At 46.0% G+C, this 15,079-nt stretch overlaps 1 protein-coding gene across 1 annotated transcript in view; it reads right to left on the bottom strand.

The window, feature by feature from the left end:
• The window catches only part of UHRF2 (ubiquitin like with PHD and ring finger domains 2), a 184,195-nt gene that overhangs the window by 86,195 nt on the left and 82,921 nt on the right, over positions 1-15,079 (bottom strand). Inside the window, exon 3 of the mRNA XM_082265164.1 lies at positions 13,806-14,065. Coding sequence (XP_082121290.1) covers positions 13,806-14,065 — 260 coding nt within the window. The remainder of the gene's footprint in view (positions 1-13,805; positions 14,066-15,079) is intronic.

Below are 15,079 nucleotides of genomic sequence, written 5' to 3'. Positions count from 1 at the left end.
TGGTTCCGGTCCTCATCCTGACGGACCACAAGAATCTGACCTACCTTTCTGAGGCCAAGAGATTGACACCACGTCAGGCCAGATGGGCTCTGTTCTTGTCACGTTTTAATTACGTGGTCTCCTACCTAACCGGTTCCAAGAACATCAGGGCTGATGCCTTATCACGGCAGTACTCCGACCTGTCCAGGGAGGAGTCTATTCCGACTTCGGTCATACCTCCGAATCAGATCCTGGCCGCCATTTGCACCAGCCTGACCTCTCCCCTGGGTGAGCAGATTTTGGCGGCTCAATCTGGTGCTCCCTCTGAGAGACCCAACGGCAGATGTTTTGTGCCTGAGGAGTTGCGCACTCTGTTGTTGCAAACCTACCATAACTCCAAGACCGCGGGGCATCCTGGAAAGAATCAGCTGTCCTGGGCTGTTTCACGTCTGTTCTGGTGGCCTTCCCTACGTTCCGATATCGCCGCATATGTAGCGGCATGCTCCGTTTGTGCCCAGAGTAAGTCCCCTCGGCACCTTCCGTTGGGCCTTCTGCAACCCATAGCCACCGGGGAGCGCCCATGGTCACACCTGGGGATGGATTTCATTGTGGACCTCCCTGCATCCCGAGGCCATACGGTCATTCTCATGATTGTGGATCGATTTTCCAAAATGTGCCACTGTGTTCCTCTCAAGAAGTTACCCTCTGCACAGGAGTTGGCCACGATTTTTGCCAGGGAGGTCTTCCGGTTGCACGGTTTGCCCAAGGAGATTGTGTCGGATCGGGGGAGTCAGTTTGTGTCCAGGTTCTGGCGCGCCTTTTGCTCCCAGTTGGGGATTCATCTCTCCTTCTCCTCGGCCTACCACCCTCAGTCCAATGGGGCCGCAGAACGATCCAATCAGGCCTTGGAACAATTCCTTCGTTGCTATGTCTCCAATCACCAAGACAATTGGGTTGACCTCCTGCCTTGGGCTGAGTTTGCCAGGAACACGGCGGTGAACTCTTCCTCTGGGACGTCTCCCTTCATGGCCAATTATGGGTTCCAACCTGCCGTGTTACCGGAGGTATTCTCTCCCCAGGATATTCCGGCTGTGGAGGATCACCTTTCCGTCCTACGTGCTTCTTGGGTACAGATCCAGAAGTCCCTTGAGGTCTCTGCGCAGCGCCAGAGACTCCAGGCTGATCGCAGACGAGCGCCTGCTCCTTCCTACCAGGCCGGAGACCGTGTATGGTTGTCCACCTGCAACCTCAACCTTCGAGTGCCCACTCCCAAGCTGGCGCCTCGCTTTGTTGGTCCCTTCCGAGTGCTTCGCAGGGTAAACCCGGTAGCCTATGCCCTTGCGCTTCCTCCTGGCATGCGGATCTCCAACGTGTTTCATGTCTCCCTGTTGAAGCCACTGGTGTGTAATCGTTTCACTTCCTCTGCCCCGTCCAGTCCAAGTGGGCAATCGTGAGGAGTATGAGGTGAGCAATATCCTGGACTCACGCCTGGTCCGCGGTCGGGTGCAGTTTTTGGTTCATTGGCGTGGTTATGGTCCAGAGGAGCGTTCCTGGGTTCCCTCCGCAGATGTCCATGCTCCTGCCTTGCTCCGAGCCTTCCAAGCACGCTTCCCTCAGAAACCGTTCTTTACTCCGCGGAGGAGGGGCCCTTGAGGGGGAGGTACTGTCATGGTCTTACCTTCTTGCTGTTCTCCTTCGTTTGACATGTGCTGGCAGCCATCTTGGTTTCTGGGTTTCTTGTAGCCTCCCACCCTGCGGCTCCTCCTTCCCACTGGGAGGAGCTGGATGCCTAGCTCATATATATAGGAGGTCTGTGGCTTCAGTTCCTTGCTTGGTCCTCCTGTGTTCACATGCTTCTAAGACTGCTGCTGCTTCTGGTCCCTGATCCTGGCTTCGTCTGACTACCCTGCTGGTTCCTGATCCTGGCTTCGTCTGACTACCCTGCTGGTTCCTGATCCTGGCTTCGTCTGACTACCCTGCTGGTTCCTGATCCTGGCTTCGTCTGACTACCCTGCTGGTTCCTGATCCTGGCTTCGTCTGACTACCCTGCTGGTTCCTGATCCTGGCTTCGTCTGACTACCCTGCTGGTTCCTGATCCTGGCTTCGTCTGACTACCCTGCTGGTTCCTGATCCTGGCTTCGTCTGACTACCCTGCTGGTTCCTGATCCTGGCTTCGTCTGACTACCCTCCTGGTTCCTGACCTCTGGCTTCGCAAGGACTCTGCCTCGGTTTCGCCATCCGTTTGGACTTTTGCTTTACAGCTTGATTTTCAATAAAGTCTTCTTATTTTCACTTATCTGTTGTTGTACGTCTGGTTCATGGTTCCGTGACAACAGCCTCTCAGGTGACCAGACCCCTTTGCTTAAAGTGTTCCCAACAGTAAAATCAGTTTGTATATGCAGTACAGCATGCTTTTCATACTCACTGTGGAACCTAAGGGGTTAATCCACTGCATTGATTTAAAAAAAAAAAAAAAGCTGCTTGATCCTCCCCTTTCTCCACAGTCCCCAAACCATCTCCTGATAGTACAGAGCTTTGGAGGCACTCTGCACGTGCTCAGTTTGGTGTGTATTGCTAGAGAGTTTTGTTTTTTCCTTGGAAGGGATGCCTGCGATTGGCACAGGGCCAATCAGCACTATCCAGACAGAGGGCCAGGGGTCTTGCAACCTCATAGGTAAGTCAGAGGAGAATTAAAACTCCACCAACAGGCTTTAACCAGACACTGATATAAGTCACAAGAATGCTATATACGGCTGATGAGAAAAGGCATTTAGCAGTTTATATTGACTAAAATGATTGCATTTCCATGTTCGGTGTACTATGGGAGACCAAATATAGCGAATGCAGGCTCCTGGGTTTGGGAACACTAACAATTAGCCATTGTATGTCAACTCGCTGCCCCTGGCCTGAGAGTGGACAGTAACAGCTGAAGACCTATTGGCCTAGCTCTCGGCTTTCTTCTTTGGTTTCATCTCCAATTTTGCTTTCAATATTGTCGGGAGATCTCTTCCCTGGATTATCTTAGCATTAGGTTGACATCTACCTATTCAACTTTATTCGCAACTAATTATTACCCTTTATGATGCTCCCCGACTTCTCTCATGCAATCATGGCAATTCCCCTCTATCTTGGATGATGCACATAAATGCTAATAAAAAGTTAATTCTGCGAAATGCCCTTTATTATTTCCATACACTACCTGTCTGGGCTGCCTTCTTTTTATTTACGCCTCTAACTAAATAGAATTCCCCCCCCCTCCCCCTTTTTGCCTTTCCCCTTTTCCTTCCCTACCTCTACTTTTCTTGGTCTTCTGTACTCCTCCCTCAGTTTGACCTACGGTCCCCTCTTTTTGGTATAGACTTGCCTCCAGGGTTATCCTGCCCCAGTCAGAATTGTAGGGCAGTTGTATGCGCTACGCGGTCAGAAATCCTCAGATTGTTACTTCTGTTAATTGGCTATGTCTTTACCCTTGTTTGTTTGCTATTCTAAAGCAATTGCTTTTGTCCCCTGCATGGGCGAACCTGTTGCTAGGTTTCGTCCCTCAAAAATATTGCACGGAAAAATATTTGCATATAGCACACTTGATTGTCTTCTAATGCTGCCTCTCTCTTTCCCAATCTCAGTGCTCCTTGTACGGCGAATAACTGTATAAGAATTTTTCGTCAAGATAAAAGTACTGTTTAATGTAAATCCATTTTAATGTATAGACATCTGCATCAATTGGTGTTATTTGCATAGCTGCCAGGAGTTCAGCTTTAACGCTTACTTTTAGGGTTCCATTCATACTTATGAGCTATGTAACAAATATGATTACTCTCTCACAATAGGGTACTGCATATATGCAACGGAGGTTGATTTACTGAAGGCAAATATACTATGCACTGAAAGCGCAGTTGCTCCAGAACTTAGTAAATGGGGTAAAGTAAAGGAAGTGTATAACATGCATTGGGGAGATTATCCTTCATTTATTGTCCTGCTGCCAAAAAAGGAAGGGAGAGGAAATCCCTCCATCCTTCCAAAGCGGGGTAATGCCAATGTGTCACCAGAACTAGAAGGTAAAGAGGACTACTAGGGAGAGTCAATCTCCCTTAGGGGGCACAAACAGCAATAAAACCTGACAGTTGTTCAAATCCCTCACATCTATACAAAAAAAAAAAAAAGATTTTTGTAAGATCTTACCGTAAAATCTTTTTCTCTGATGTCCATCTCCATAAGCTGAGTGGGTTTATGCTCCTATCAGGAATAATCTAGGCCAGTGATGGCGAACCTTGATAACCCAGATGTTTTGGATCTACATTTCCCATGATGCTCAACTACACTGCAGAGTGCATGAGCATCATGGGAAATGTAGTTCCAAAACATCTGGGGTGCCAAGGTTTGCCATCACTGGTCTAGGCAGTGAAAATTTGAATACACATGCCCAGGGGGCTGTCCCTGTAGGCATAAACCCCCACTGCACTATTCAGTACATCAGTTTAGTTTAAAAGCAGTGAAGACAAAAGAATCAATCCCAAACAAACAGAGGGGCGGGTGCTGCGTCTGTCAACGGACAGAGAAAAAGATTTTACGGTAAGATCTTACAAAGATCTTATTTTTTTTCTATCGTCCGTCAACAGACGCAGCCTCATCTCCATGAGCTGAGTGGGATGACCCAAAGCAGTGTAGGCATGAGGGGTGGAAAAAACGCAACCAGATAGCAACGTCAACTCCAACAGGCTAACCTTAGCCAATCGGGCAACATGGAGCGCAACCAAACAACTGGAGCTCACCTAGGAAAAAAGACTACGAAGAGAAACACAAATCAACATTCTCTGATGCCAGCAAATCCACCTTGTAAAATTTTGTAAAGGTGTGTACAGACTACAGACGACCAAGTGCTCTAGTAGAATGCACCTTCACAGGGAAAGGAGGAACCTGACCCTCGATTGAATAAGCCTGAACCACCGTCTGCCTGATCCATCTCAAAATGGTCGCAGCGGACGCAGCCAAACCTTTGCGAGGGCAGTGTGGAAAGACAAAGAGTTCAACTTCCTGAAGGACTCAGTAACCGCCAGATAAACCCTTATTGCCCGAACCACATCCAGAGAGTGCAAGGCAGCTTCTTTGTGGTGTTTAGGCTTAGGCATAAGGAAGGCAACACAATGTCTTCATTCAGGTGAAAATCTGACACCACCTTAGGAAGAAAAGACGGATTAGGACGGAGGACCACTTTATCCCTGTGGACCACCAAATAAGGGGAAGACAGGACAGCGCTGCCAACTCAGAAACTCTGTGGACAGAAGTGATAGCCACTAGGAAGGTAACCTTCTGCAACAAAGAAAGCAGAGAAATCTCCCTAATATTCTCAGGCTTTTGAAGAACAGACAAAACCAGATTAGGATCACACAGCGGTAACCGGGATCTCCTCAGAGGGGCCAGATGACGCACTGCCTGAATGAAGGTGTGATTCAAACTAGGAGTAGCCAACTGACGTTCAAAGTAAATAGCCAAGGCCGACACCTGGCCCTTAACAGTCCCTAACCCCAAACGCTGCTCAACCCCTTTCTGCAAAAAGGCCAGAATCCTAGCTATCGAAAAAGAGCGAGGGTGCAGCTGCAGCGATTCACACCATGAAATGTACGATTTCAAACGTACGATGATAGATCTTCCTAGAGGTCGAATTCCTGGCCTTCAAAAAGGGTAGGAATCACCGAATCAGAGAGACATCTATCCCTCAACGCCTTGCTTTCAACAGCCAAGCCCTTAAAGCCAGCAACCGTAAAGCAGGATGGAAAATCGGTCCTTGAGATAGAAGATCTTCCCACAGAGGATGACGCCATGGAGGATCACGACCATTTTTACCAGTTCTGCGTACAAAGACTGCCGAGGCCAGTCTGGTGCCACCAGAACAACCAGAATGCCTTCCATCACCACCCTGCTAAGAAACCTCGGCAGGAGAACTAGCGGAGGGAAGGCATATATCACGCGATACTGACTCCAAGGAGCCACCAGAGCGTCTGTGGCATCAGCCCGAGGATTCCGAGACCTGGCCACAAACCTCTGAACTTTTCTGTTGTGGCAAGGCGCAAACAGATCCACCCCTGGAGTCCCCCACCGGGCACACAGGAGATAAAACACCTCCGGATGCAGGGACCACTCCCCCTGATCCAAAACCTGACTCAGGTAATCTGCTTGCCAAATCTCCACACCAGGGACGTGGACCACAGAAAGAGCCGGAACATTGTGTTCTGCCCATACCAGAATCTCGGCCACCTCCTTGGCAGCCAGGGCACCCATGGTGCCCCCTTAATGATTGACGTAAGCCACGGCTGTGGACCTGTTTGACTGGACCCGAACCGGAGAGCCGGGTAGCCGACTCGTCCAGTGAAGCAGGCAGAGCTTGATCGCTTTCAGCTCCAGGATATTGATCAGCAAGGAAGACTCTTCTGTCGTCAAAGTTCCCCAGCACTCCACCCCAGCCTGACAGGCTGGAGTCCGTAGTGATCACCGTCCAAAACACTGGCAGGAAGGACTTGCCTTGGCATAATACAGGTGACTGGAGCCACCACGAGAGAGCCGACTTCGTGAGACGGCTCAACCGAATCTTCTGGTCCAAAGACCGAGGATCTCTGTTGCATTTTGATAGAATCTCTCTTTCTGCAGCTGTCTCGTGTGAGATGAGCAAACGGGACCGCTTTGAAGGTCGAGATCATCAGACCCAGGCCCTCATGCAAGCCCGCAAGGAGGACTGATCGGCCTTCATCAGCAACCTGACTGCCCCTTGCAACTTCTGAAGCTTGTCCAAGGGAAGATAGACCCTCGGCCAGGGCAGAGTCAACGATCAGCCCCAGATAGGTGACCCGCACAGACAAAGTTAAGGCAGATTTGGCGACATTGGTCGCCCATCTGAATTACTGAAGGGTCCGAATGGTGATGGAGACATTGTCCAGCAGATCCGAATGGTAAACTGCTCGCAACAGTAGATCGTCCAGATACCCCACAGTGGAGATACCTCGTTGACGCAACAAGGCCAGCACAGGGGCAGGGGCCTTGGTAAAAACTCTGGGAGCCGAGGCAAGACCAAAGGGTAACGCCACAAATTGAAAGTGCTCCTCTGCCACCTCAAAGTGGAGGAATCGCTGATGTCCCTCAAATATGGGGATGTGGAAATGCGCATCTTTGAGATCAATGGAAGCCATAAAATCCCCCTGATGCAAAGATGCCACCACCGACTGAGCCTTGAGGTCCAGGATTGGACGCACTTTGCCCTTCTTTCTGGGCACAGTGAACAGGTTTTAATTGGAATGTCAAGAGTGTTCCTGTTGGGGGACCGGCACAATCACTCCTTGAGCCAGGAGATCTCGCACAGCCTCCCATAGATCCTTCTAACGCTCCAGAGACAGGTGAAGATTTGACTGAAAGAACCTGTCCCCTGGCCGGGACCGGAATTTAATCTTGTACCCAGAACAAACCAGTTCGCAAACCTAATCGTCCTGAATAAAGGAAGTCCAGGGGTTCCTGAAAGAAGCGCAGACGTCCCCCACCGCTGAGCTGGGTGAGGGCGCCCCTTCATGCTGAAGAGGACTTGTCTGCCGCACTGGACTGATCGGCCTTGGTCTTGCCCCAGGGCTTTTTAGCACCTCCAGAAGTTCTGAACGGCTTACCTTTTTCTCGCACCCCGGAGCCACGAAAAAAACGCTTGTGAGCAGAAAAAGGAAGGACCCCGCTTAGGACGGGGTTTCTTACCCTTGGGAGCTTAAGGAAGAAGAGTACTCTTTCCGCCAGTCATTCCCTTGATCAACTCGTCCAATGAGTCATCAAACAACCTGTCTCCCAGAAAGGGGAGATCAGCTAAGGCCTTTTTAGAAGATTGGCCAGCCGATCAGTTCTTCAACCAGATCATACATCTTAAAACAATGCCCACGGCCGAGACCCTAGCCACCAGGGGAGCCGCATCCATAGACACATCACACAGGAACACCAGAGCCGGGATCACCTGGTCCAACAGTTTGTTGTCCGGAGGAACAGTCTTGAGGTCCAAAGACTCCCGCAACCCCCTAATCCATTCTGTGACCGTCTGTGAAACCAACACAGACCCAAAAAACGATTTAAAAAGGGAACCCGCCAGCACATGAAGATGGCTGGAAAGAGATTCCACCCATCTGTCCACTGGATCCAATAAAACTGGGGAATCCTCCACAGGCACCAGGGTAGATTTGTTCAATCTGGAGACTGGATGGTCCACCCTGGGTGGCACCGTCCAATAGTTGGAGACCTTTTCAGCAAAAAGATACCAGCGTTTAAAGCGTTTAGGCACCACTAACACGTGCTTAACGCGCCGCCACTGGTCATTCACAATATCGTGAAAGGTGTCTGGAGAAGGGAAAACCCTGCCAGATTTCTGAGACATTTGGGAGCCAAAAGCCAACCGCATGCCTGCCGGCGTGGGCTCATCAGCCAAATTTTAAAGTGTTCCGCACTGAAATAATCAGGGCTTCCACTAATGCACGTTCCCGCACTGCAGCTGAAGAAGCCAGGTCCTCTTCACCTTCTGACTTCGAGGACAGCGACCCCTCAGGTAGGAGGGCGTCCGGGGTGACCCCATCAGCCTCTGAATCAGGAGGACACCTCCATAGAAGAAGGCAGCGGCCGTTTTCGGCTATAAACCTTTTTCATGACTGAATCAACTTTAGTCACCGGGCTTTCCAGGGCAGCTGAAATTTAGGTCAGCGACTGTGATCCGGACTGTCCGGGAGTCGCACAGAGTGGGTCTGAGAGTGATTTTCCAGTTTGGGACTCCAAATTCTTGATTTTGGATGGGTGGGGACAGCTGTGTGAATGCACACATGTATACTTATGCACCTACTCTTTCATAATTTTGGATATCAATATTATACAATACAGTGCAAAAGTTTTAGGCAGGTGAAAATAATGCTGTAAATTGACAATGCTTTCAGAAACAGAAGTCTAAATAGTTTATTTTTATCATCCAAAAGTAAATAAACAGAAGAGAAATCAAAATCAAATCAATATTTGGTGTGACTAATTGTAAAGAAAGGTTGGTGCGCTAAACTTAAATTCCACAAATATATAAACAATGCATACAAATGTAAATATGGTGAAAAAATCAAAAGTCCATTCTCTTGTGACAACGTGCAAATGAATAAACTTTGAAGTGACTTGAAACGAATTGTGATTCCTGTAACTCGATAAATTGTGTATGACCACCACGTGAAACGATCCCCACCACCGACAAGCTGTTCTTCTTACCAGATAGACAGATATATACGTGAGTTGATTAATAATACAGCTACTCACTCCCCATGCAGCTTCACCCAAGGTGTGTGTGTAAGCCGCTTACCAGATATCAATATGGTTGAGCATGGGAATACAATCTCATCTCTTCAGAATCGAGGCTGTCTGTTGGTGTGGCGATCCCAATACAAAGTATAGTGTCTCCTTGTGACTCCGCAACGGATATGTAAAGAATGCAAGAGGACCAAAATAGTGCATTACCCCCGATTTATTTAAGAAATAAAAGCAATTGCACTTACATGTCTCTGAGTATTCACAGGCATAAACGTTGGAACGTTGAATGGATACAGGAACGCTCCCATGTCCGGCTGCAGCAACGGACGATCGGGATGACGTGAGTGACGGCGCGCTCTAGAGAGGAGGCGTGTCGCGCCGTCACTCACGTCATCCCGATCGTCCGTTGCTGCAGCCGGACACGGGAGCGTTCCTGTATCCATTCAACGTTCCAACGTTTATGCCTGTGAATACTCAGAGACATGTAAGTGCAATTGCTTTTATTTCTTAAATAAATCGGGGGTAATGCACTATTTTGGTCCTCTTGCATTCTTTACATATCCGTTGCGGAGTCACAAGGAGACACTATACTTTGTATTGGGATCGCCACACCAACAGACAGCCTCGATTCTGAAGAGATGAGATTGTATTCCCATGCTCAACCATATTGATATCTGGTAAGCGGCTTACACACACACCTTGGGTGAAGCTGCATGGGGAGTGAGTAGCTGTATTATTAATCAACTCACGTATATATCCGTCTATCTGGTAAGAAGAACAGCTTGTCGGTGGTGGGGATCGTTTCACGTGGTGGTCATACACAATTTATCGAGTTACAGGAATCACAATTCGTTTCAAGTCACTTCAAAGTTTATTCATTTGCACGTTGTCACAAGAGAATGGACTTTTGATTTTTTCACCATATTTACATTTGTATGCATTGTTTATATATTTGTGGAATTTAAGTTTAGCGCACCAACCTTTCTTTACAATTATATCACATATATATCTTGGTAGCAGCTTTACGCACGTTTATCAGCGCACCTTTATTTTTTCACTATTTGGTGTGACTACCCTTTGCCTTCAAAGCCGCACCCATTGTTCTAGATACACTTGCACACAGTATTTGAAGGAACTCGGCAGGTAGGTTGTTCTAAACATCTGTGGATGTAGGCTGCCTCAAATCTGTCTCTTCATATTATCCCAGAGACTTAATGTTGAGATCAGAGCTCTGTGGGGCCAAACCATCACTTCCAGGACTCCTTGTTCTTTATGCTGAAGATAGTTCTTAATGACAGCGTTTGTATGTTTGGGGTCATTGTCCAGCTTCAGAATAAATTTGGGGTCAATCAATCACACTGCTCCCTGAGGGTATGGTATGATGGATACGTATCAGCCTGTATTTTTCAGCATTGAGAACAAGATTGCTCCTGACCAAATCTCCAACTCCATTTGCAGAAATGCAACCCCTAGACTTGCAAGGAACATCCACCACGTTTCACTGATGTCTACAGACACTCACTGTATCGCTCTCCAGCTCTTCCGAAAACAAATTGCCTCCTGCTACAGCCACATATTTCAAATTTTGACTCAGTCAAAAGAGCTTGCACAGTAACTTGAAACCCCAGTTTGCTTTGAAATCTTTGGCTGGGAGAGACCTTGCTGATGCAGTATAACTTACCTTGTGTCTTTTTGCTGTGCTCAGTCTTGCCATGGTGTATGACCTGTGACATGAAATGGTCTTCCACAACCTCACCTTAGTAGCAGAGTTTGACTGTTCATCAACCAGTTTTAAGCCTCCTACAGAATTTTCTCTGTTTGAGTTCATGACTGTTTCAACCTAATTCTGGTTGGTTTAATTGGTTAATCATATATGTGAGTCAAATCCTGTAAAATACCCGACTTTGTGCAAGTGTAAGAATTGATGCTTGGTTTGAAGCCAAATGGTAGTAACACCAAATATTTAATTTAGTTTTTTCTTCTGTTTCGCTCACTTTGCATTTTGTAAATTGATAAAAGTAAAAAATTAAAATATATCATTTTTGAAAGCATTTTTACTTTATAACATTTCTTCAAACCCACCTAAAACACATACACTTTTTATGGATATTTCCTATCCAAGCAAGTTTATTGCGGAAATAGGATGATCATTGTAATGTCTGTTTAAAGTAGCCAAGCATCACACAATGAGACTATGGATAAAGCTTGCCTTGTGGTACTTATAATAATGGAGAATGGGGGTAAAAAATACCATTAAATTCTACAATGTTTTTAAATATTATCTCTATATTTACTATTTTTATAATTTTCTATATTTTTTTGTGAATACCTAGCTGCTCATTGGAAATTGCAGCCAAGAGAGAAACATATTTTAATGACAGATCTATTTTTTGTGATTTTAACTGCATTGTAATTAGAGCTATTTTAGCCAGGTGATCCTCTGTCTGAATATTGGGCGGAGAGTAGGGAATCCTACCAATCTCATGCAACGGGCAGTGTTTTCAGCTCACTCCCACTTCCAAATGCAAGAGCAATCTTAAACAAGAAGCAGGTTCAGCCCTCTTGTTATATATCCTTCTATTGAAATCTTAAAGGAGAAAAAGTTTCTCCCTTTTGTTATGTACCTACTGCTGAGGAGTCGACAGCGCTTTCTGTTTGGTGCTCACGCATCTTCCACTGACTTCAGCTGCTTCTTTGTCATGTTACACCTCTGCTGTGAACAATTCCTACTCGGTGATATATTGTGGTGGCGGACAAAGATAGGAGTTCTACAGTGGTAGGGTCCAGCGAGTTAAATCTAACATAGCTTTCTTTATGGCGCAATGAGTGCTGCATGATAGAGCAATGAAGCGACAGGTGAGAAGCAGCTGTCAGTATTATAAACACAACTGCCCCTAATGTCATGCAAGTATCATGCCCATTTTTCCCTGGGCCCCATGTTGTTGGTTTCAGTCTATAAGTCCTAGGTTTGTTATCCCACAATAGGTTAAAACGTATCAAAAAGCAATGCTCCCATCAGGGGATGGACCTATAATCATTTAAATTTGAAGGATATTTAAAGACAAGCAGGTAGATCAGCAAGCTAGCTCGGAGGAAGAAGGATTGTCCTTCAAAATGTATCAGTCTACTTGTATCTATTACTTGCCACTGCAAAGTGCTGATAAAGTCTTTTTTATTGTTCATGGAGTCGTTAAAAGGAGTTGTAAAGTCAGAAGGTTTTTTAATCTTAATGCAATCTATGCATTAAGATAAAAAACCTTCTGGTGTAGCAGCCTCCCCAGCACCATCTAATACTTACCTGAGCCCCATCTCTATCCAGCGATATCCAGAGCCCCATCTCTATCCAGCGATATCCACGAGTCCCTCGGCCGTCTGTGACACTACCTCCTGATTGGCTGAGACACAGCCGCGGCGCCACTGGCTCCTGTGGCTGTCAAAGTCAGTTAGCCAATCAGGAGAGAGGGACGGGGCCCGAGCGGCAGCTCCGTGTCTGAATGGTGCCCCCATACTGCTTGCTGTAGGTGCAGCATCAAGGCACCCGAGAAGAGGAGGATCCAGGCTGCTCTGTGCAAAACCAACCGCACAGAGGAGGTAAGTATAACACGTTTGCTATTTAAAAAGAAAAAAAAAAAAACACTTTACAATCCCTTTAAGAAATGCTGGTACTGGATTTGACATATGCATGTATTTGTAACACTATTGTATTTTAGCTTGTTCTTAAACAATAGTGTCTAAAATACTGCACTAGGCCGGTACTCTTTTTGTTCTTGGTTGTTCATTTAATACTTCCTATAGTCTAATTTTCATTGAATGTAAATAATAAATTGTGATTACGAAGAAGGATCACACCCACCTGCAACCTCTAGTAATAAGCTACTTGAACCCTAGCTTTCCTAAGGTGGTATCAAAGCAATCCTGAACTGTTACTGTATGCTGGTAAAATCTCTGAGATGTGGAAAGGACTCATGTTTAGAAGAAAGCCCTTTTAAAAGCAAATTTTACCAAGTGACATATGGAGGCTACCATTGCTAAGCTCCTACCAAAAATGCTCCAATTCTGGATCACTGAATACAGTAGTTTGTATATACTGTTCTCAGAGATAGTATATTCCATTTGTCAATGATTCAGAAAGCACTGTAGCATGAGCATAAATATTACAGTATTTTGAAGATACACATAGAACATGAAGCCCATTGCTGTTTGTGCCTGCATTGGAGTACATAGGCTAGGTACCTCAACCAGCAGATACGGTTCATTTGAATCCTAAGAAGGAAGCACCTGCTTCATTCCTTGGGGAAGATTCAGAAGCAGCTGAAAAAGAAAATAGGACATGATATGTCTGCCTACAATCTGTCTCTGTCAAAGCTTCCCATGGGCACAAGCGGGTTCTTTTTGTTTTCACAAACTGCAGGTAGTTATGTTCCCTAAAACAGATTAGCACAATGAAAAGCACTGAGGACTGTTTGGTATACAAATAGATTTCTCCAAATAATAAAGTCAGCATTTGTGTATTATTCTTACTATAAAGCTGTACTTACTCATCATATTTTATAAAATAAGATACATCTTCATCATCCACATAATCCGAGAAAGAAGTAGAAGGGCCAGAGTCAGACACATGAGAATTCTCAACTGAATGGTCCTCATTCAAACTGCCATTGGTCCCCTTGTAAGAGTTGCCACCTTTAACATGGGCCTTGCCATTTTTCTGTCCTTTTGTGGCTCTTGTAACATTTTCAACACGTGCTTCAAACCAGGATCCAATGGTTACATCACGCACATCCACCAACTCATTGATCTACAAAGACACAATAAACAATTAATATGAGCAGCTAGCTGCAGCCAGGATGAGAACGTTAAGATGAGCCTGAAAAATCACACCGTTAGTGTAGCACTTCATATGACTATATGTGATGCCACAATGAACACCATCTTACAATTTAGAATCAGAAGGTTGAGAAAAGTCACACAGCTAATCAAACTACTAAAAAGAAAGACCCAATGATTTTAGATGCCCATATAGCGCCCCCCCCCCTGACCTCTAGAGGCAGGATGGAGACCCCCAGACACCGGGAGGGCTGACATTTCACCTCAGGGTGCAGGTCATTAGGCATGGTGGGTAGTGTACAAGGTAGAAAAGATGGGCGCCAGTCACTTTTATGCTTGTACAAAAAGGAGTTTACTCAGAACAGCAACAGTTCATGGAGAGAGGGGTAGGGCACAAAACACCCTTAGTCAAATCAGCATGCTAGCAGACCAGTAGACTCCTAAAGTGGGGTACACATTATAAGAAAATCGGACAAACAATTGTCCGATTTTCCTCGTCGTTTCACAGCAAAAATTGGAACCGATGAATAAAAATTCTTAAGAAAATTTGTACGAAAAGTCTTGTACGACAAAGGCTTTTTTTTGTTGTTTATTGTTTCTGATTTTTCTTGTACATAAATGGTACACATTAAACAAAAATCGTTTGTTTTTTTCCCGTACGAGAAAAATTTTGGCGTTTGTCCCTACAATAATTGTTGTACGTAAATTCTGAATCGTCTGTTGAAAGTTCTGTACACACTATAAGAAAATTCTTTGGAACGAAAATGTTTGCCTGATTTTCTTATAGTGTGTACGAGCCTCCCTCGAGAAAATTTCTCTATCCATACACTTCCAGCCCCCTGCCCAGAAAGGGAAGCTTAACATATAGATAAGCTTTAGGATGGCAATAGTAACCAGACTATCGAGGTTGAGCAGCTCTCCCCACCCCCCACACACACCTGTACTCAGTGTCCACCATCAAGTGGATATAGGAGGAGTCCCCTGT

The sequence above is a fragment of the Pelophylax lessonae genome (assembly GCF_965119305.1).
Source record: "Pelophylax lessonae genome assembly, chromosome: 1".
Lineage (NCBI taxonomy): Eukaryota > Metazoa > Chordata > Amphibia > Anura > Ranidae > Pelophylax > Pelophylax lessonae.
Note: the sequence above shows the minus strand (reverse complement) of the source record. Positions and strands in the feature narration are given on the sequence as shown.